General features: G+C 53.1%; 5 protein-coding genes across 5 annotated transcripts; 3 read left to right on the forward strand and 2 right to left on the reverse strand.

Annotated features, from left to right (window-relative positions):
• Positions 1 to 1,746: 1,746 nt before the first annotated feature.
• On the reverse strand, positions 1,747 to 4,483 carry A1O1_03659 (uncharacterized protein; the record flags this gene model as incomplete). The annotated part of the gene is made up of 2 exons (XM_007724560.1): positions 1,747 to 2,421; positions 2,504 to 4,483. 2 exons carry the CDS (start codon positions 4,481 to 4,483, stop codon positions 1,747 to 1,749), a joined length of 2,655 nt encoding a protein of 884 aa, XP_007722750.1.
• A 332-nt stretch (positions 4,484 to 4,815) lies between these two features.
• Positions 4,816 to 5,187, forward strand: A1O1_03660 (uncharacterized protein; the record flags this gene model as incomplete). Its single annotated transcript, XM_007724561.1, has 1 exon — positions 4,816 to 5,187. One exon carries the CDS (start codon positions 4,816 to 4,818, stop codon positions 5,185 to 5,187), a length of 372 nt encoding a protein of 123 aa, XP_007722751.1.
• Positions 5,188 to 6,821: 1,634 nt separating this feature from the next.
• On the forward strand, positions 6,822 to 8,720 carry A1O1_03661 (uncharacterized protein; the record flags this gene model as incomplete). Its single annotated transcript, XM_007724562.1, has 2 exons — positions 6,822 to 7,519; positions 7,574 to 8,720. The coding sequence occupies 2 exons, from the start codon at positions 6,822 to 6,824 to the stop codon at positions 8,718 to 8,720; spliced, it is 1,845 nt and encodes a 614-aa protein (XP_007722752.1).
• Positions 8,721 to 9,963: 1,243 nt separating this feature from the next.
• A1O1_03662 (uncharacterized protein) lies at positions 9,964 to 12,994 on the reverse strand (the record flags this gene model as incomplete). Its single annotated transcript, XM_007724563.1, has 2 exons — positions 9,964 to 12,170; positions 12,220 to 12,994. The coding sequence occupies 2 exons, from the start codon at positions 12,992 to 12,994 to the stop codon at positions 9,964 to 9,966; spliced, it is 2,982 nt and encodes a 993-aa protein (XP_007722753.1).
• A 6,914-nt stretch (positions 12,995 to 19,908) lies between these two features.
• A1O1_03663 (uncharacterized protein) lies at positions 19,909 to 21,546 on the forward strand (the record flags this gene model as incomplete). Its single annotated transcript, XM_007724564.1, has 1 exon — positions 19,909 to 21,546. The coding sequence occupies one exon, from the start codon at positions 19,909 to 19,911 to the stop codon at positions 21,544 to 21,546; it is 1,638 nt and encodes a 545-aa protein (XP_007722754.1).
• Positions 21,547 to 22,222: the final 676 nt, after the last annotated feature.

Here is a 22,222-nt window from a genome sequence, read left to right on the forward strand (position 1 = left end):
ATTTGTGTGCATCATTAGCGGACTGACGGAGTCCTCGCATGGGCTTATCATGTGAAATTCTTGCCGTCGGCGTGATACCGATATCCGAGACTTCTCGTTGAGATCGAAGGGAGCAAAATGGCCAAAAACGGCCGCAGGCTCGTTACAAGTCTTTTGGAACAACGAAACGGAAGGGACAACAAGAAGGAGTCCAAGTCAGATGAAGCCAGAATAAAGTTGAACGCAGGTTGAAGCTAAAGCGGCACCAGCACGGAACGGCACCAAGGGAAAGAGCAAGTTGGTGAAACTCAAATCGACGGCCAACGGAAGGCAGTTGCCTTCTTGGAATGGCAGGACCATCCTTGCAGTCAGTCGGTCCAGTTCGCATTGTCCAACTGCGACACCACTGCCTTACCACTGCCACTGGCAGTTGGCTACAGATCCTGATCTGTTGGGCCCGGTCTACAAGCCTCTGCAAAGAATGGACTGCTGCCAACGGTGCTAGCTGATACTCTGCAGCTAGGTGACCTTTTCATGAGAGCGAGATCAGCTCTTTTGATTACCCTGCCCTTTCTCCACAGCGTACGCATAATGTCGCACGAAGCAACACCCTACCCGCCTTTGCCACAAGCATCCTGGAGACATTTAGCGCGAGCGGTCGGTCACGGACTTTACCTCCTACATCCTACAGAACTTAGTGATTGCGAGAAACTCTACTCCAGCAATCCGAGAACGCACGAACCCGACCGGACCATGATACTCCGACATCTGCCTCATCACATGGAACACTCTGGCCTTGACGCCAAAAGCGCCCCTCATTGACGAGTTGTGTGTCTGAGGGACGGCAAGAGACTAGTTTAGGCATGCATGGAGCACGAGTCACGCTCCCTGCGTGACACGGGCGATGCGTTGTACAACAAGAACACTATTGGCCTCCCTCCCCGTGGTCGCTGCCGCCCTCCATGCTATAGCGTCCTTGTGACCTTGTTTCCCTGGCATACCATTGTCGGCTATAATACACACGCAAGCAGGATCGCATGCTTGTGCAGCGCCAAAGCCGAGCTCATTTACGTACTTGTGATTCAAAGGTGAAGCACTGGTCTCGCTCAGGTCCACTTGGCAATGGAGCAATTTGCACATGGACTGTTGTCTTGAAGGATACGCCTCGCAGCAGCCACGTTCCCTGCTTCAAGCAAAAATACTGGTTGTAGATAGGAAAGTTAGCCCGACTCCCTCGCAACCGACTGCGGCCAGATGTGATCTTATCGTGCTACCAAGTCTACAGATACTTACACCGTGCAACTACAGGTTTGATGAGCCATCACATGAATATCTCGGTCTGCCACGAGTCAGAGCACACCTCAATGTTGCTGCCGTCCAGGTGACCTGAACCAGTTCCTTCGAGCATGTAAGTCGGTCACTATGTACGGACATTGCTCTCTTTCGAACGCCTGGACGGGGTTCTCTGCACAGTCGAGAAACGTGCAAGTACAGCTTGCACTTGGTCTCATTTCGACACAAGTTCTGCTCGCATCACCACACGGGGTTAGGCTAGAGAGGTGGCCCAGAGTTGATGGCGATGATATCGCTAGACCTACATAAGACCAAACTTTCAGTCGCCCGACTCCTTGGGACTAATATTTTGTCTGCGCCTAACTGGCTTGTGATCGACTTTGTGTCAGGTCACAGCAGAAGTGAGGAGTCCATGAGAGCAATTCATCCCTCCGGAGCTCCTCGCGTGGCTGGCTGTTTTACAAAGGCCTGCTTTTACATTTCTTTGCACCACTTTTCCAGCACTTCTCCAATGCCTACGTTTCCCAGTTTTTCTTTGACAGCCCATGCGACCTCGTCAAGCGTGACATCGACTCGGAACATCCTGGCTGCAACTCCATCACCGCCCAAACCTTCATCGCCCAATCTGCCACCCGGAACCCCACCGCTCAGACCAGAGAGCGGGACGAGGAGTTCCCACTGAATCAGCTCCTCCCAGGCCGCACGCACAGTGTCCTTGCCCCAGGACCTATGAGCGGCGCCAGTGACGGCACCACCCTTCGTCAGCGAAGACAAGACGGAGCGATGCATCCTCGATCGCGCGAGAAGCTCGGCGTAGTGGGAGTGAACGAGGGCGAAGTTCAGCGCCGAGAGTTCATGGATGGTCTCAAGACGAGCGGCGCAGATAAGCAGGGTGAGATGCAGTGTAGGTAAGTGCGGCAGCAGTTCCAATAATGACGTCGGAGAGGACAATGATGATATGTCCTTGATGAAGCCCGGAACTGGGATATTCGAAGTCTGCTGATCGCTGACTTGGGGTTCTTCGCTCTCGGATACGGTGAGCATTGCGATGGGGATATACAGAGCTGCAAGGACGTCCGGAATGGATTTGGTGCTGTAGAAGGTCTTCTTCAGCAAAGCCTGGTATATCGGCGCATGGATGAGACGATTCTACAATGTCCTCCGTCAGCATGATTTCAATGAGTTCCAACATGACGTTACTGCCAGCGAGAAGTCAAGCCTCATGACTTACCTTGATGGCTTGGTTCCACCTTGTCCTCCACTCGAGCTGGACCCCTGGCAGGCCGACAGCCTCTTTCCCCTCGACAGGGAGAGACAGAATGCTTGCAACGGTGTCTTCGAACGCACCAAAACTCTTCGCAGTTGGGATATGAAGCCAGCGATGGCTGAAGCGGCTTTTGACACGTTTTTCCAGACAGTCGACGACGTCCATACGACAAGAGCTTCCGATGACCGCGATGGGGGCTTTCTTAGCCTGGGCAATATCGAATAAGTTGTACAGCAGCGTCTGGCGCGGATGTGTGGTGAAGAGGTCAAACTCGTCAAGGATGAAAATAACACTTGTAGCTGTTCTGTTCCCTAGCTGCCCGCGACCATTGACTGTGGAAGTGGTAGTGTCGTTGTTGTCGTCTACATCAAGCATCATGGTGTCGGGATCGGCAAACTCTTCCGGGTGCGAGAGGAGACTCAGCAGACTTGCCATGGTGTCGGCGTAGCTGGAGACTTCGCCCGTCTCGGCTTCAGGCACAGCCATCTCGCGACCCAGTTGCCGCCAGATCTCGCGGAGAGCCAATTTATCGTCGGTCTGAAAGAAGCCATTCAGCCGGACGACGTGAAACTCTTCGTGGTGGGATCTTCTCAAGTCGCCAATGGCGTGCGAAATGAGCAGGGATTTTCCGCTGCCTCGGGAGCCGAGCAGGAGAAGAGAATTGGATTCGCCGGCAGTGACTGTTGCGCTGAGTAGCGAGTGCAGAGTGCTGTATTGTGACTGTAGATGTGATATGGGGCAGAGGGTGTGGTTGTTCATTCGTTGCAAGATGTCCATCTTGATGTTGGCGACATTGATATTGTCGAGTTGCTCGAACGATTTTTGCGTGTCCACGTCTAATTGAATCGCTGAGCCTGTAGGGGGAGCAAGAACTTCAGTCACGTCTGGCTCCGTGTCGAACGTCGTCTCATCGTAATCCTCTTCGGCATCGCCTTCCCCTTTGCTGCCTTCTTCTTCTTGGTTGTCGAGGTCTCTGTTGTCGCCGTCCTCAACCTCGTGTCCTGCTGCGATACCTCGTGATGCAGCGTCTGATCCTTCGCCCTTTCCTGGTCTGTCAGATAGCATCTGTTTCGCGACGGATGTAGCCTTGCCTTTCCTCGTCGGCTTTGTCGAGCTGTCAATGTCCTTGAATCCGAATTGTTCCCCGATGCGCCTCTCGTCTTGTTCAAATGCCACGGATTTGCGAGGCCCAGTCCTCTTGTCGCGCCCACGTCTCGAGGGTGTAAGGATTCCCTTAGGCTGAGGCGAGCCAACGTCACCTCCGACATTGTCCACTCCAGAGGCTGCAATGGGCTTGGCTTTCGCTCGCACACTCTGTGACGATTGCTTCCTGGACCCCGAGACTTCCTTGGACGCTTGCGGAGATGAGAATCGTTGAGGAGGTCGTCTTGCGCGTCCGCTGGAACGAGGTTGGCCTTCGCTTTCGGCGTCCACTATTCCTTTCGTGGGTGTTTCATCCTCCATCTCACCGACCCCGTCCTTGTCTTCGACTTCAGCAAGATCGGAGGTCCGTCCCAGGTGTTGGGTTGCACCGACATATGTTTCCGGCGCACTGCGCCTCTTCCGAGTGTTTGCTGTACTCTTGGATAGTCCACCATTGTTCACATCATGCGGTGGACGATCCGATGTTCTTATTTTTCTTGATATCCGTCGAGATGGGATACTGTTGGTCGAATCGTCCGCTTCCTGATTTTCTAGCACTGGTAGTTGCGGTTCAACAGACGTTTCGAGGCCTCCGCTGCCATCGTTCTCATTGCGTCCCTCCGTGGTGGCAGTCGGAGCGACCAGTGTATCATTCTCTCCTTCATGTTCTTGATTCTGAGTAGTCCTCGTCGAGTCCTCGGTCTGGTCCGCTGGGATTGAGTTCAATGTCGTCCGTCTAGTTGCATAGGTTCCTGTCCGTCTACGTTTGGACGCACGAGGGGAGGGGTCTAAGGAATCCATATCGCGTTAGGCGAGCATGATTGTGCGTTCCAAGTAACACATAACTGCCAGGATGTTGTAATGGTGTTCAAGAAAAGTGCTGTCAATGCAAACACTTAACGCGCGACGCGGGTAGAACGCGTCGGCAGACTTGCCGGTTCTGGGTGTGATACCTAGATACGGGAGCCTTGCCAGTACTAGTACTACGGAACTAGAGCCTTGGGTGCTCGTATTCGGATCGCAGAGGTCAAGCTGATCGCAGCGATGCAGAACTTTGGGATCTGCCATATAAAGTGTTTCATGATCCCCCTACGAGGTTGGGCAGCGTGTACCTTGCGTTCCCGCACATTATAATGGCGGGTGGAGTCATCTTGACTGCTATGGCGCTGGTGAGTAGTTCTGCTGTGGTCTACACCATCTATCTTCATCAGACTCTTTCTCGCAAGATCAGTCATCGCAGCGGGATTGGACTGCCCACAGCGGACGATGACAGCGAGACAAAAATCGCGTCTCTACCTCCTGATCTCGACGATCCCTCCAAATACCATGTTATCCACGATATCGCTTCCAAACGTGTCCCCTCCGCAAAGCTCCCGACCTTTACCGATCCCAACCTGCTGTTGACAAAGTATTTGCGGAGAAACATGACTTGCTTTTTCCAGGACCCCAACGGCGTGGCTGTTACGGCTCGTCTTCAAAAGCCCTCAAGCGAGGAGGACATTTGACGCTTCGTTTATACAGGGCCTCGAATTCGTCCCGGGAGATGATGTGTGTGGGGCTTACCGGGTTGAAGTTCGGACAGCCAACAAGGTTGAATTTGCGATGGTGTCCCTGGAAGGACTGCCTCCCATTGACGGCAGATTGGTGACCAGCTTTCAGCAGCAAGGTGATCAGACGCTCTTCGTCACGCAGACATTGCAGTGGAAGCGGCAGGGCGTGCAAGTCATGCTGCCACTCGAAAGGAGGGCGATCAAGTGGTTGCATGAATATGTGAGTTGGTGGCTGCTGGAAACTGGGACTTGCTGGTTATGTGATTTGGAGTCGCAGTCTTGAGCTCCAGTCTGTGGCGACATGTTGGCAAAACGGAGGCAAAAGATATCGGAGGAGGAAACATCGTGGCTAATTCTAGAAAGGGGGGAGCCGTGGAAGCCTCTTGGACAAGGGGCTCCTTAGGCTCCTCGAACATGGTGTCGCCCAGGTTAGGCCACTCTAGATGACGGCTCAGACGAGGATGGAGGCTTTATCCGCCTACTCGTGGCCGACTGGGCCGAATGGGCCTGGACCGGGTATCGGATATCGGGATACAGAGGGTATCTGGCAGTGTGGGCAGGAGGAGTGGACCATCGCTATCGGCGGTTCAGACGTGCAGGGGATGGATGGATGATAGCGGAGGTGGATGTCAGGATGATACTAGCAGTGCCAGATGGTGGTTCCATTTATGATACCAAGCGGGGATGAAGGTGGTGCCCATACTAATTAGATAGTAAGGTATCTATCGCATATGGTCATACTCCACAAGAAGCTAAGTTAGAGGAATCGCGCATCGCAGTGGAGAGCAGTAGGACTCTCCAGTCTCCGGCCTGTCTACTGGGAACAGATGGAGACAATAGATTATGGGACCTGGCATTATTCTGGGATTCTGGGATTCTGGGATTCCGGGGTAGAAATAGAGATAACGCTTACTACTAGTAGTAGTAAGTAGTAAATAGTACCCACTGCCCACCTACAGCCTACAGGGGCTACTCTAAGCTGCCATGCCTGGGAGAGCCCCTGGGAAGTCACTACCTTTCCCCCGCACCTTCGCCTAAACTGGGAGAATAAGCCTCCCTAGCCCTGGAACCCGTCCTAAGGTCAGCTGGGGTTCGTCAGGGTCTTGCACCAGCTCAAGTAAATCCCGTCGACAAACCTCTGATCCTCCATCTCCTCCTCCCTCTTCTGACTCTCAGCTCCATGCTTCTGTACAATCGGGCCGATCTGTCTGCCATCTGACCCCAGCATGATGATCCTTCTTGGGCCATTTGAGATCTCCCGTTCCCTAGCTTTTCGGTCATCGATATACTGCACAATTGGTCCAACTCCTCAAACAGACGCCGTCGACTCGTCTCAGCTGAACGGCCCTCATAGCATACCAGACACGAGATCCCAACTGTCTGCCGCCTGCTATCCGGGTCCCTCCCATCGTCCCGTCCTCTCGGCTGCTTGTCAATGTGCACCTTCTGACCATGACGCCATGTCATTGCTTCTATTCCCTCGCTGTCCCCGGTTGACCATCAGGTCCCTCAGAGAAAGAGGAACCAAATGAACAGACAGCAATCTTGAAGCTCTTCATGTCCCCAAAGTACCAGCACCGGCCTCGGCCATGAATGATGCAAGCAGCGCCAGCCGCGAGCCAAGAGGCGCTGAAAGATCGCGACCCTCAGTGGACAAACCCCATCCTTCTGAATTCCTCGAATTTGTCAACGCTGCCGACCCCATTCCAACTCGGCTGGAGCCTCTAAGGATACATCCTGAGGTCAGTGTCGCGAAAGATCCCAATGAAAGTCGAATCAATATCACTCGGTCCAACGATGACCTCTTCCACGGCCTCTCCGCTGCCATTCCAGGCCTGCGGCGCTTGTCTGTCGAGGCTCGAGCCGCCACAAAAGCCGAACATGCCATGACCTTTGTAAAAGCTTGCAAGTTATATCCGAAAGCCATGGCTTGGTCTGCGCTGTTGAGTATGACCATCGTCATGGAAGGCTACGATACCACCTTGATCAATAGCTTCTATGCCTTTCCCATCTTCCGCCGCTCTTATGGTGTACCATTGAAGCCCGAGGCTCCTCCAGGCCAAAAGGATTTCCAGATATCACCGGCATGGCAAACGGGGCTCACAAATGCAGCGGTGGCTGGCGAGATCCTTGGTCTCATGCTGAACGGCTTCCTAACGGACCGCTTCGGATACCACAAGACGATGGTGGGCACTCTGCTTTGGATGTCCTTGTTCGTGTTCCTGGCGTTCTTCGCGGTCAACATCAAGATGCTCGCTGCTGCCCAGGTTCTCTGCGGCTTGCCGTGGTAAGCCGCCTTTACCAACGGTGTGACAAGAGGCTTAACAAGAGTTGCTTGTAGGGGCGTGTTTCAAACCCTCAGCACTACCTACGCTGCGGAAGTCATGCCAATGGCTTTACGAGCCTATCTGACCAGCAACGTGAACATGTGCTGGCTTATCGGCCAGCTATGCGGCGTAGGCGTCATCCGAGGTCTGATCCACAACAACTCCGAATGGTCGTACCGAATCCCATTTGGTCTGCAATGGGCGTTCAGTGTACCCATCCTCATCGGGGTACTGTTTGCCCCAGAGAGCCCCTGGTGGCTAGTTCGACATGAGAAGATCAGTGACGCGAAAAGATCATTGTTGCGGCTGACCACCGAACGCGCAGATCCCGACTTCAACGCTGACGAGACAGTCGCGATGATGCAGCATACCAACGAAGTGGAGAAGTACCTGAACGGCGGCGGCGTCTCATATCTAGACTGCCTCAAAGGGAACGACCTCCGTCGCACCGAGATTTGCTGCATGGTATGGTGCACGCAAGCATTATGCGGCAATGCCATGACCGGGTACGCCGCCTATTTCTACGAACAGGCCGGCTTCAACACTGCCAACAGCTTCAACCTCGCGGTCGGCATGTACGCCGGAGCAATCTGCGCGGGCGTCCTGGCTTGGGTGGGCATGCGCAAGATCGGCCGCCGGACGCTATACCTGGGAGGCCTGTCGGTTTCTCTGCTTCTGCTGATCGTGACCGGCAGCGTCGGCATACCGAAAGCGACCGCCGGCACTTCTTGGGCCTCGGGGTCGCTGTTGATCGTCTTGACCGCCGTCTACGACTTCACCGTAGGTCCTGTCTGCTACGTGCTCGTGGCCGAGATCCCGTCCTCGCGCCTGCGAGTCAAGACCGTCGTCCTCGCCAGGGTCGCGTACAATCTCGTCAGCATCGTCACCAACGTCGTCACGCCGCGCATGTTGAATCCCTCCGCCTGGGACTGGAAGGGGAAATCGTGTTTCCTGTTCGCCGCCACAACCCTGGTCTGTCTGGTCTGGTGCTGGTTCCGCCTGCCCGACCCGTTTGGCTTGACTTACATGGAGCTGGACATCCTGTTCGAGAAGAAGGCAAAAGCCACCAAGTTCAGGCAGTTCCAGGTCAACCTGGCAAGCACCGGCTACTTTAGTCTCACCCCTGCCAGGTCCGACAGTATGTGGAGAGGATATCGATAGCGCACCTTTGGTCTTGGCCGCCGCCGCTGTATCGGAGGTACCGGTACGGACTTGGTAGAAGTCGTATACAATCCATATCCCGGCACCTTGTTTCCAAACGAGTCAACATTAGATGAGCCTACTGCAGACGCGTGAAGGACGATGCTACTGACGCGAAACAAGCAATGCTCAAGACTGTACAGAGTAAGAATGTGGTAAAGTGGTAAGGTTCTTCATTCATTGCGTTCGCGTTTTCCCTTCTATCTATGTGCTTGAAAAGTGACAAAACTCCGGTCTTTTTTGGTTCTTTTTTCCTCCATTTTTTTCTTCCATTTTCTCCGGTGCTGTTCTTGGTTTCCTTGCCGCTTGATGACGGTAGGTGTCCCGCGGCCTGACCTTCTCGTGTCCTAGGTCTTGATTGACGGGGATTTGCAACACAAGATCCAGCTTCAACCTGGTCGAAACAGTCCATACCACATGTTAAAACCTCCATGCTTCCAGCCCTGAACGTCGATTTTGTCCATGGGAAAAGAGTGTGCCTCCGGTGCTTCGATGCTAAATGCAGTGGTGAAAAGCAACAACCGGCAATGCGAAAAGAAAAAGCCATTCAAGCCATAACGTGGCGCAGAACCAAAGTTGACCCCCAGTGGAAGCCATCGCAAACGCCCATGTACAAACCATAAAACACAACATTCCTCTGCCATCCCGTCGAAGCCATCCGAACATTCCCTCGCCTGTTGAAAAAGAGCCTGTGGCTTCTTCAAAAGTCCATTATCGATGGATAATCTTGCCCCTTTGATTGGCAATTGCCGCCATACGAGTCGTTCCATTTGCCGTCCTTGGCCAAGAGCACCGACAGGAAGGGGGCCCAATGTCTGTGAAACCGAGCATTTGTGACCAAACCAACCATCTATATGCTTGTGCGTCCAGACCAGGTAATCAGGAATACAAAGATGATGCAACCGATCCCTCCTCGCTCGAGAAATGCAAATCAACCGCGCCGTTCCATGCAAAAATGGGGGAAATTTGGCCCATATGTCTATCGCCGATTGGTCGCAAAAATCGAGGCTTTGCAATCCATATCAAGCATTCAAACCACAAACCGTCTATGTGCATTGCTTTTTCGTATTGAAATAGTTGAAAGGACGCCACCGATGTTCATGCCATCTTCATGTCCATGCGCATGGTTACAGCCCACGGCCCCAACCCGCTGCTCAGCAGAGGCCGGAATAGGATCGTAGAAAGTTTATTGTCCCTGTCGGTGCTAGGACGCTAGGACGGACGAATCGGAGTTGTCAGGAATCGCTTGCAGAGGACGGAAAAGCTTCCTCATGTCCAGCTCCAGGGCGGTAGAAGCATAATCATCGTCAATGTAGGCCACACTGCCGGGTTCTTCGCCTCGGCGGGCCGAATCAGTGCTGCTCCATTCTCGTGCCTTTTTCAGTCCATGGAGGACTTGTCGGAGCCGTTCGTCAGCAGGCAACTGCCAATCAAGCATCCGGTTGGTTTGCATCAAAGCACGGGCAAGCCAGTAGAACAGAACGCCATCTCGACAAAAGCCAAGACGCTTTGGCATGGAGTGGTGACCGTTGTCTGGTGGGTACTGTAAAGCATAGTCTTGATCCCAGGCTTGTTTCCATCGAGCGAGAGCAAGGTCGACCGAGTTGTACATGCTGTTGGTCTCGTCAAACGTGGAATCGCCAGCACCAGCACGTTCGGTAGAAGCCGACGGACTGGCAAAAGATCTTTGACGCTGAATTTGCCATATCTCCACATGAAGTGCATGGATCAGGATGAACTTCGAGTAGACATTGGTGGTGCGTGGCTGCATGAGTACCGACGTGCTATGGAGTGCACTCATTGCATGATGCATCTCCAGCTGTTTGAGTCTGAGTGAGCCGCTGGTATTGATCCTCGACTGGGCCGCCGGACCTCGTAGCCCCAGTGCTTGCGCACAAGTCTCGGCGTCCGGAGCTTCCCATGCCGCATCATCGCAAGGAAGTGGCAATTTGATCTCGGCCGAGGAGAACTGGGGTGGCATATTGAAGTAGATGCACATGGCTGCATCCCACAGATAGACCATGAACATCAGTCTCGATCGTTTTTCTTGTTCCACCCAGGAGCGCCATTCCCACAAAGACGGATCGGCTTCCTCGCCTGGTTGAAGGCTGTGGAGATAGCTGTAGGCAAAAGGATCGCCCGGGCCGGCCAAAGTCAACATGTTGAACTGGCGGACCAAGTACAACACTCGCCGACTTTCCGCACGCGCCAGAGCTCGCTCTTCCGGACCCCCATGCCATACAAACAAGGTCTGTAGAATCTGCAGCGCAAGAAGTTCTTCGAACTCCACTCCTGATGGGGAGAACTGGGTCTGAGCAGATCCCAGTTCGAGGACTTTGAGGACTTGTGAGTTGCGTTCGATGGCGCGCTTCACCAACTGCATGAGAGCTCGCACCACAGTTTGAGAGACGCGGTCAGAGTAAACCGCCCCACTACAAATCATCACAAGAACGAGGCCGTCATGGGCGGTCAAGAGATTGAAGGTCGGCAGATGAAGCCAAGGGAAATGGCCTTGATAGTTCGGGAACAGTTCGAGGAAATGTTGGATGGCATCGACGGTCAGGCAGGATTGAATGTTGAGGTTATTTTGTTGCTCTTGGAGCGATTCCTGTAGTCCACCAGGGAAAACAAACGTTAACAGTGAGTTCACCTTGGCTTGGAACAAGTCTTGCTGAGATGCATGCAGATTCCAGAGAGGGGGTCCAAGCGTACCATCAGCTCCAAGGCTCGTAGAGGGAATGTAATAGCCATTCGATCCACCTTCATGAGTCTCAAACTCCTTCTTCACATCGTTCTGGGATTGGTCATAACCTCCAAACATGGGGTTCATGTATCCTTCGGATCCGCCAGGCTGGAACATGTGGTTCCATTCATCCCCCATATGATGAGGCTGAGGCATGACATTGCGCTTGTCTTCCCCCCCGCCGGGCTGCATGCCGTAGTGGTCTGGAGGAGTCGAAGTCGAATGGTACATCAACTGACTGTTTCTTGGGTTGTGCATCGACCAAGAGTTGTTAGCGTTGGGATCCATGGACCCCGGGCCTGAACCTGGTTGCATCGACTGAGCTTGGCGTTGCATGTCTGCCTGGCTGTTGGATTGCATGGCGTAGCCCATTCCCGGCGCCGGGGCACTCGTGGTAGGTGCGGACGTGCTGCTCATGGGGGCAGAGGTGTATGGGGGATTGGTCATGACCGCGCTGGACGGCGTGTTCGCGCTGGCGGGGGACGCCGTGGCTGCTTTAGCAGCGGCTTGCTGGGATTTCTTGATGTGAGCTGCCGGGTTTGACAAATGGCTCGCTCCTGTTGGGTTGCCACGTCGAACCGAGCATTTCTGAAAGTGACGCTTCAGGATATCACTCCTGGAGAACGTATCGTTACAAAGCACACACATGTACGGTCGATCACCGGTGTCTGTACCACAGGTTAGCTCGTCACCACACAACGGGGAAGTCAGGCATACGTCTCAACATGTGTCGCTTCAGATGTTTTGCATGGAGATAGGTCTTTGTGCAATTCGGGCAAGGAAATTTGCCGTCGGCATCCTTCTGCGGCACGGCGCTCTTCGGGGATCCGTTAACACCATTGGCCATGACAGGAGGACGTCCTGGCGCACTGGGCAAGATGCCTCTTCTTCCTTGCGATCCCACGACATGTGTTCTCGTGGGGTCTCGACCAACATCAGTGGCCATGCCGGGCATGGATTCGGCGCCGGACCATGCCTGCTGGCGGTTGTCGGGTTGACCGTATGCAGGACCGAGAGAGTCGAGGTTGGGACGAGGAGGTGCAGGAGCAAGAGGTTGCGGGTATGATTGACGCGCTTGTGGTTGTCCCTGATAACCCTGGTGCTGAGGCGGCTGGTGCTGCTGCTGCTGTTGTTGTGGCTGCTGCGCCTGCGCCTGTTGAGATTGAGGTTGCGGTAGCACAGAAGAAGGAGGCAGCCCGCCCATGGGACCCTGCGGATTCATGTGGGAATGGTATCTGCTGTCCGGAGCAGGTGAAGCAACGGGCGCAGTGTTCGGGGCAGACGTGTAACGCGGCAGGTCATTGCGGTACTGCTGTTGCATGTAGCCCTGGTTTGCAGGGGGCAGCTGAGAGTAGTTGATCGGCGGAAGATGGGTGTTGTTCTGGTATGGAGGCATAGCGTACGCAGAAGCCATCGTGTTCGCTTGGTAGGTGTTCTGAGGTGTTCCAACGTTGGACGACGTTGTCCTCGATAGTGATTGTCTAGGGTCCATCACCGGAATGAAAGATGCAGGTGGAGAGTGAGGAACTCAATCGACCATTGGACGACGGAGTCGAGATTCAGTGATGATGGATATGAGGACAATACTGCGTGATGGAGACTCGAGTATCGATGAGAAGCGGGTCGATCTGGTAGTTGCGGTGGTGGTGGTGGTGTTGTCAGTAAGGACAGGACAGGTTGAAAATTTTCGAGGAATAATGGTGAATGACGAGCACACAATAATGTCTGCAAGGTACGTCGAGACAGCGCAGTCGACACAGGCCCTGGTCTGGTAGAGTATCTCAACGGGGTCGTTACGGTGCTTCTCCTTGAGTGTCCCGGACGCGCGACAGGGAGTGTGCAGGTGAGGGATGTTGTGATGGAGGCTTTCGCAGGGTTCGCAGGCAGGGTGCGGTGCAGTCAAGAGTGGAGGGGAAGGGGCGTAATGTTGTTATTGTGTGCGACGCGCGAAGAGGAGGACGAGCGAGTATAGATGAGGGTCGCTGGGTCCCTTGATCTAGCTTCTCGGGTAGGATGATTGACTCGCAGGAGGATGGCTGCTTTGCTGGGTCTGGCGCGGCGGGCGTGGGAGGGAGGTGGGAAGCTTTTGTCTTGGGTTGGGTTGGATTGAGTTGGGGGTGGATGATTTTAGGCCTCAAGGATTTGTGCTGCCGGAGCCGCGGTGGATATGCCTGTGCGGTGCGGTTGTGCGCTGGATCGGTTGCCGAAAACGAGGATTGGCGTGGCGTCCAGGATGTTTTCCCGAGACGAACGATAATAGCACTAGGTAGGAGGCGGAAGATAATGGAGGACGAGGAAAGTGGTCAGTGATCAGTGATCAGAGATTGGAAGAGAAATGGGATGGATGTAGTTGGGTGGGAGAGGCGAAGAGAGGTTGATGGTGGTGGTGGTCAGGTGGGAAAAAAATGTGAGAGATTATTCTTTCGGGGAGTTAAGAGCGAGCGCGAACAAAAATTATGCAGCGCCGTTCAGTTTGGGCAATACTAGTACGTAGTAGAGCAGCAGTACCTAGGTACGTACCTAAGGTACCTTACTGTCCAGTGTCCGTCCAGCGGTTTACGCTAGAATTAGATCGATTCTAGTTCAGGAGGCCCGGATGAGGGACACGGTGCTGCTACGTACTAATTTGCTCATGGTGAGACTCATCTTCCACTGACAACCTCCCTAGGTACATAGGCTCTGGTAATGCATTGATTAATTGATTCATCGTCGGTGGTCAGCAGGCGAGGAATTAATCTGATCGGGATTTCCCTACGTCGCAGCAGCACCAACACCAGCAAAGCATGGGCAGCGTTCGGCAATAGCGCCTTAGTGGTGTCAGTGCACAGCCTAAGGAGCCGCCGCTGCGACGGTGGATTCACCCTCTCTACTGCCATTTCTCTGCCACTCTCTGCCACCCCCCGTTCCCATTTTGCCCGACCACCCAATTACTCTATCCTCTTCCGCCGGTCCACTCTCTGCAGATCGGGAACAGCTCCCAGCAGGGAGTCTTGGTGGCGGCATCAGGGGTCAAGGTCCGACCGACGACCAAGCCTTCACTCGATAGCGTGGATGAACACGTACCCTGCGGTCCAAACGAGCCCTTCGTTACGCAACCACCCTCCAACCCCTGCCCGTAAAACGGGTCACCACCTTCCCACCATGACCCGGCCTGTTGGAAGGGTTGTTACCTAGACTGCTATGCTCTGTTATGGTGTGGGTTTCCACGCACTGGAAATACAGGGTGGGATCCCAGAGTGTGGACTGCCATAACACAGAACTGGAGACACCACCACCACCAAAAAAGGACTTCTGTGCAAGAATACCCAGTACACTATTTCGACGTCCATATGGCATCCGTGGGGGAAAGTCAGGCGTCAAGACCGGCAAACGGCCATGTAGGTATGCAAGAAGTCTGAGTTCGGCTATGGACCCCGAGTGCCAGTTGTTGCTATCCTAGCCTATTCTTTCATCCAGACAAATCAGCATCATTGCAGGTAATTACGGACGAACCCGATGGAGCAATCCCTGAGCATAGCAGTAAGAGAATTACGCTATGGTTCATTGGGAGGATTTTATATTATCAAACTTGTCAGGAGTGACGGCGAGCGAGTGAAAACTCTGCAGCGTTGAGAGAATCATCCCGAGGAAATCGCGTCTGAAACATAGGGTTTACTTGGACAACAATAATCTCATATACTACCACTAGTAGTATAACAATAATAAAGCTACTAGTTAGGTGGCGGAGTAGCGCGACCAGAACGCAGCCTTCTCGGAGCTCATACCGCGTAGTATGCGGCAGCCACGACTCGAATTCTCGGTATCTCTCGAGTCAGGCCGGTGAAGCCGGCGAACGACAGGAGACAAGTCGGGCACACGTCCTGTGTGTACACAGTTCTAGGTGGCCGCACAGAGCAAGTTCCAAGGTCGTGTGAGATCCGCGGCACGTACACGCTTTTGACAGGAGGTTGGCTGTCTCCCTCGCTACCTGACCTAAGGCTACGTAGCACCTTGGGCAGGTAGGTAGGTATGAGATGTCTAGACAACGCTCTTTACTGGCTGCAAGCCCACAATCCGGATGGATACAACAATGGTGTTCAGTTACCAGCCTTCCTGACTACCTGAATAGTGGTTGTAATAAGGGATCTGCCACCAGAGATCCTCCCCCTTCGTTGAAGAGAAGATGCAACGTCGGTATTCCCTGTAGGACTCGAACGAGTGATCTGACTGTCCGGCATCGGTTGCTCATTTAGGCAATTAGGACAGTCGACCAAAGCGACTGTAATGCTGATTCGCCTGATCGTTTTAAAGTTGGAATTGGGCGTCGTGTCGGGCTTGGAGAAGGGTTCGCTGCGGTGTGTCTAGGATACGACGCTGGAAGGCTGCACAAGCGCCACGCGGCGCCCTTGTCCGGCCGATGGAGAATTGTTGTCAATTCAAGTGAATAATGACGGCCAAATACTACTGAATGTGTTGATTGTGGGCCGCCATCAACAGCAATTAAACAATAAATAATGGTACAGATGGAAGTTACCGTAGGTAGCGGAGGTGGTTATATGACTTCAAATTGTAGTGAACGAATGCAAAGAGAACGTCTTTTGAGCCTGCAGGAGCCTTTCAAGATCCAAACAGAGAAGGAACGCAGTTGCTATCGTGCTTCTTGCATGACAGAGGCTTTCTCTCTTCCTTGCTTCTCTCTGCAGCCACTACCACACCATCCTGTCTTGCTTCATTCGTCCATACCAACCTCAGTTTCTGTCTAGCCTTTGCCGTGATCTGCTTTGGTTGCATCGCTGTCAGACACCAACCTTGTCTTCTCGTCAGACTTACAAAACTGATGCAACCTCGATAGACTGCGCGTAGCCTATTATGAAGGTGCGCTGACATGGGCCCAAGTGCCGTGTTTCAACATCTACACTCACTGTATGTACACAGTACATACTCTGCTAATTTCAACACGGCGCTTCTGAACAGTCAACATGTGGACGCACTCCTCAAGAGGAGATCATCCGTACGATCGTCGCAACTTGGTTCATCCCTCCTCCAAGCGAGATTCGGCTACACAGTGACACGACCTCTTGAGTTTGAGCCTTCCACCTTCACCGTCCAATCAGCAGTCGTACTTCCTGTCTCAAAACCAGCCTTGATCGTCTTGGTCTATGGTTCAATAATAACACATATTGTGATCTACTATCTGAAGCTATTTCCTGGCCGCAAGGGCTAGAGAACCATATGCCGAGCCCGGCGGTAATATCGCGAGGGTCGAGCTGAGCCTTGAGGTTGTTGCCCTGCCGTGTCTCGGAAGCTCTCGGGTATACCTAGACATGCTGGACTTTGACATCATCATCATCATCCAAAAAGTGCTGTTAAATAATGTTGTGGCGTTCCACGCATTTAACAACCCTTTTTGGCTTCTTGAGATGGCTTCTTGCCACGCCGACGCGAGACCCTGGGCACGGTTGAGCTCGACCATCCCCAACTAATTGGTCACCCGAATGTGTGATTAAGAATCAATACTACAAAATTATCGTCCGTGATTCTGACTGAACATATGGTCACCTGCTGCACCGAAATGAAACCGCGAATAATGATGATCATTATTCGGGGGTCAGGCCATATTTCGAACCAGACCACCCGACAGGGGTGTCGGCGTCGGGCGTTCTCAGCTGCAATGCAGCATTCGAGACTTCCCGCCGGGTAGAAGGCGCAGGATATCAGTTCCCAGCCAAGAGTCGGTGATCTGCCGACCACCAAAATTGACCCCTTTAGACTTCTTAGACCTGGCGCTTCGAGTTCTTGCAGGCCTTGCTCAAGCCACGTCGCCCAGAGACGTTGATGCTCGATCGATGCCTTTGCGCCCCCAGTCATAAGTTACAGGTAGGAACGAAACTGGGCTTCTTTGTGTGACCCTTGCCGCACATCCACCAGGCTTTGGAAGCTCCGCTATCCACGTGTTAGAGGCGCACACAACTGCAAGGCAATGGGTGGCTTCTGCCATCTGGGTGTCAGACCCGCCATGACGTCGCCAGAGAATACGAGGCGGAATCATGGTGCAGAGTTTAGATTTGTCTCCAATTTCGACAGTACAGTCGTGTGGATGGCTGTGTGGATGTTCAGATGGCGCCATCCTCGAATCAAGCTTCAGGTATTCAAGTTCACGACCGTGCCCGAATCGAGGGCCAACCACCAACTTGAAGCCGGCCGATGAGAGACTTCTGCGCTTGTCCTGCACGGCGAGATTGATCAGTTCGAATGAGCAAGCAGAGAGCCGGCATGAACCACGTCATTTTTATTGAAGAGAACAACCGTGCATGTTAAGCATGTACAATCCATGTCGCCGGAAATGCGGATAGTCGGCTTGCTTCCGAGGCAGACAGAGTTGGCCTCGAGTGAAAATCTCATCAGCGATGCAATAATTGAGAACACACAGACAAATACGCTGAGTGAAAAAGCATGCCGAGGTGGGTGTGCGCCTACTATGTCCTGAAGTGGTATCTACTATATTGGCGGGACCGCACGCTGGGGCGTGTCGACGTCGACGACGTCGTCAAACTACTGTAACTCTCTCGCGGAGGACTGCCGATATCCTACCCCTGTTTTCTCTTTTGATGATGGACCCAGGACTCGGCTGGTTCCGGTTCAGAAACTGCGGACCAAACACAGTCAAGATGCCAGGAAAGAAACCATAATCGGCGAACCACTTTGGAAGTTTACTGTGTCCCTCAGTTACTACCTCTAAATAAAAGGCACTTAGCGAAGCAAGTACAGATTAACCCCTAACGGCAATTCTGATCTCCTGTGCGCTTCTGGCTTGCTGTTCGTGCTCTGTATGCAGCAGTTGTGGGCCAGTAATTCACTGGTTCAACGCATCCTTAGAAGATGCTACCGCCGGTCAAGGTTCCGGACAGGTGCGAATGAGGAATATCTCCCGTCATACCACCAAGCCGTCTGTCTCATCAAAACTCTTCTGCTAAACGGCTCGCTCACTAACATGGAACTTATCTACAAGACATGACAACTAATCTCCGAAGTCGGGTCACGACTGTTTGTTCAGGATTCTTGTCTCCTGAGTTTTGATTGTGCGTCCTTCAAATTGTTATCATCAACCTGACAACATCAGCCTCGAGAGTCCCCTTGCTCTCCTCGGCCAGATAACCCGCGACCCCTCTGTCCAAGGTTCCCACTCGCGGAAGCGGCAGTTGAGCCACTTTTTCAATAACCCGAAGCTACGGAGAGATTTCCATCAAGGGTCAAGTGGCACCGCACTACTGTAACCGAGTTCGCTCGGACACTTTTGATGGTTTGACCCATCGATTTGGACCCATTTTGTTTTCCAGAAGTGCGCTTCTTGGTCGGCCTCAAACCAGAAGCACACAAGAGTGGATGGGGGGATACCCTTCACGCTGGTCGTGACCCTCAGCGCATGCATGCCTGCCCACCTGTTGCTTTCCGATTGATCTATCCATTGTGTCGGATTTGCTCGTTTGTAAGCGTCGGTTCGTCAGAGGAGACTTCTCTCATGCTTGCTCTGCCGTGTGCATGCTCCTCTCTCTTAAGGCCCGCTGTGCTACGTCGTAGTCCACCCGCCAGCCGAGGAGGCCGGGTGCCTAGGTAAGCGTCGAAGTGCCTACGAGATGCTAGTTCTTGGTATAGTGTTGTATAGGAGCAGTGTGCTAGACGACCGCTTCGAGCATGCGTGCAATGTGATCGTACTTGGCTGTTGGGTGAGACCTGTACATGCACAGCGGTACTATCAGGGGACCACTCGCAAGAAGAATGTATCAGAGGACAATGCACCAGTATACCTACCTACATACCCGTAGTATTGTTCACGATGTGAGCCAAGTAGGACGTGATATGAGCTCCTGGGTCGGCCTAAACCACGTATCAATAACCAGGTAGACTCTTTGGACAGGCCGTGCTGCTGTTAACCACAGTCAGTACCAACGAAGTTACGGCAACATTGTCAACGCAAGTCAATAGGTGACATGTCTGCCAGCCTGACTCTTCTCCCACTTTCTTCAACTGGCAGTTTGTGTTCTTTCTCTCTCAGGCTGCGTCTTGGCAGGGCACGCCCCTTAGTACTAGTATTTGCTGTCATCGACGTCATGACTTCAAGCCCATCACGCATCACATCAACAACAACGACAGACGGAGATCGAGGCAACGGCAGATCAACTCCCAGAGACCATCATTTCGAGCAAGATCTTGCCCGTGCTCTATTGACGATCCAATCCCCCCTGCATCCCAGGATTCTGTCATTAATGTAAGCAAATGGTAGGTTAGAGAGGTATGTGGCTTCCGAGAACAGCTGCCTTCAAGTATCAATGGGCCATCACCCCAGCCCTGCCTCGTTTTCATTCCTTTTTCACAAATAGCCATTGTCCACCCTTGGAATCTGAACACCACCTAATCACCAGGAACAAAATGTCCAAAAGAAAGGAGCCTTCACACCCTGAGCTCCACCATCCAAGCACCAAACGAGCCAAAGATGTCGATGCCCACACTCCCTATGACCAACTTGCCACTTGTCTGGCCTCACAGCAATCGCCTGGAGAAACCAGGAATATTCTCCATTGGTTCCGTAGCAAAGACCTTCGCATCCATGACAACCGGGGGCTGAACGCTGCAGCAACCTTCGCCAAAGAATCCCACGCCCCTTTGCTCTGTGCCTATCTGAATTGTCCTGCCGAATTTCGAAACCACGGCACCTCACCTGCCCGAACGGACTTCATCTGTGAGAACTTAGGGCTGACGAAATCCGAACTGGAGGATCTTGATATTCCACTGGTGTTCCTCGAGGCAAGCGAACGGGCCGACCTGGTGCCAACCATCGTCAAATTTATCCGTGGAAACAACATTTCCCACGTATTTGCGAACTATGAATACGAGGTCGACGAGCTTCGCCGTGACATCAGAATCTTGGAGGAAGTCAACAACGCCAGCTCCGACTCCGACTCCCATTGTGCTGGCTTCCATGTCTCTCTTCATCATGATCAGACAGTCATGGAACCTGGCACCATGCTCACAGGTGCTGGAAAACCCATGAAAATATTTACCCCCTATCACAAGGCCTGGCTGGCCGAGGTGAAGGCCAATCCTGGTCTGCTCGACACTGTGCCACCTCCTTCCAAGAATTCACCCAAGGCTAAGAAGGCGCTGCAATCCTTCTTCGGTAGTCAGGTCCCAACTCCACCGGAGGAGACACAATTTTCCTGTGAACAAGAGAGATCTCAGATTCGTAAACTCTGGCCTCCAGGCCACCACGCGGCGATTCAGCGTCTGAACGAGTTCTTAAACGACAAGCTTGCTGACTACGCCGTGACGCGCTCCAACCCGGCCAAGAACTCAACGTCACGTCTGTCCGCATATCTCAGCGCCGGAGTGATATCTGTACGGGAGGTGTTGAGTGAAGTGCGAAAGCACAACTCGGGATCGGCGGACTTTTCGTCGAGGGGTGCCGACGCCGGGCTATCCGGCTGGGTGCGCGAACTGGTGTTTCGGGAACTCTATCGGCAAACGACAATGACCACACCACACACAGCCATGAATCTGCCGCAGAACTTGAAGTTCGACTTTGTCCAATGGGAGAACGACGAAGAAGGCTACGACCGATGGGAAAACGGGACGTTGGGCGTCCCCTTTGTCGACGCTGGCATGCGCCAGATCAAAGCCGAGGCATATATGCATAATCGGTTGCGCATGAATGTATCGTCTTATCTCTATTGCAACCTGTTGGTTGACTATCGCCGTGGCGAGCGGTATTTTGCAGAGACGCTCATCGACTGGGACTTGAACAATAACACCCAGGGCTGGGAGCCCAGTTATACCGTCTTCAACCCCGTTAGTCAGGCCGAAAAGAACGATCCTGGCGGCGAATACATTCGCCAATGGATCCCAGAGCTGAGGAACGTCAAGGGTAAGGCTGTTTTCGACCCATACCATCGTTTGGACAAAAAAGAGTTCGACAAGCTGGGGTACCCCGAGCCTTATGTCGATTGGCACGAGACAAAACAGCGAGCTTTGGAGAGATTCAAGAGCAATATGAAGGATGCCGAGCCTTGAACTGGAGTCCGGTCCCAGGCGCACCCCTTGTATCCCATGGGTTGTCCCTTCTCGTTGCTCTGGCCCCTTCCTTGCTCAAGCTTGTTCGTCTGAGCTTGTGGTTGAGAGTTGCGTCTTTACTAGGTGATCACCTAGTAAAACCATGTTGAGAACTTTCGAAGCATCAAGACGACAAACACCGTTGAATTTGGAGAGTGCCATGTGGATCTGAGGGCACCACTCTTGCTTTCCAACATACGGCTGAAGTCATGTCTGTCTTCATTCCCTCTTCCTCCTGGAGGTCCCTGACTTTATCGCCTATCATGGGTGTTTCGCCTTCGGGCTCACACGAATTGCCGTTGAGTATACCAATCTGCCCACCTGGTGGCCGAAATCCGGGATCCTGATGATTTCTGGATAGGTCTGGTAGGCTTCGTTGACAGAATCATGTCAACAGCAGTCAGGATCGACAACCTCACTTTTGACTCGCAGAACAATCCAAACACTCATATTGCCGAAACCTACCTGGTAACGGGGGCCATCACAACTATACCTTGATGTCAATCCTTCCTGGCTCTCAAAGTCACCGTTCGGGCTTCGGGTCCATCAAACTGGCATCAAGGCGTCGGGTTCGCGCCTCAATGTTGATACCACCACTACCTTGGCCTGGATCACCGCATGAAGAGCACGCCAGAGA

Source organism: Capronia coronata (genome assembly GCF_000585585.1).
Source record: "Capronia coronata CBS 617.96 chromosome Unknown acBCG-supercont1.3, whole genome shotgun sequence".
Taxonomy (NCBI): Eukaryota; Fungi; Ascomycota; class Eurotiomycetes; order Chaetothyriales; family Herpotrichiellaceae; genus Capronia; species Capronia coronata.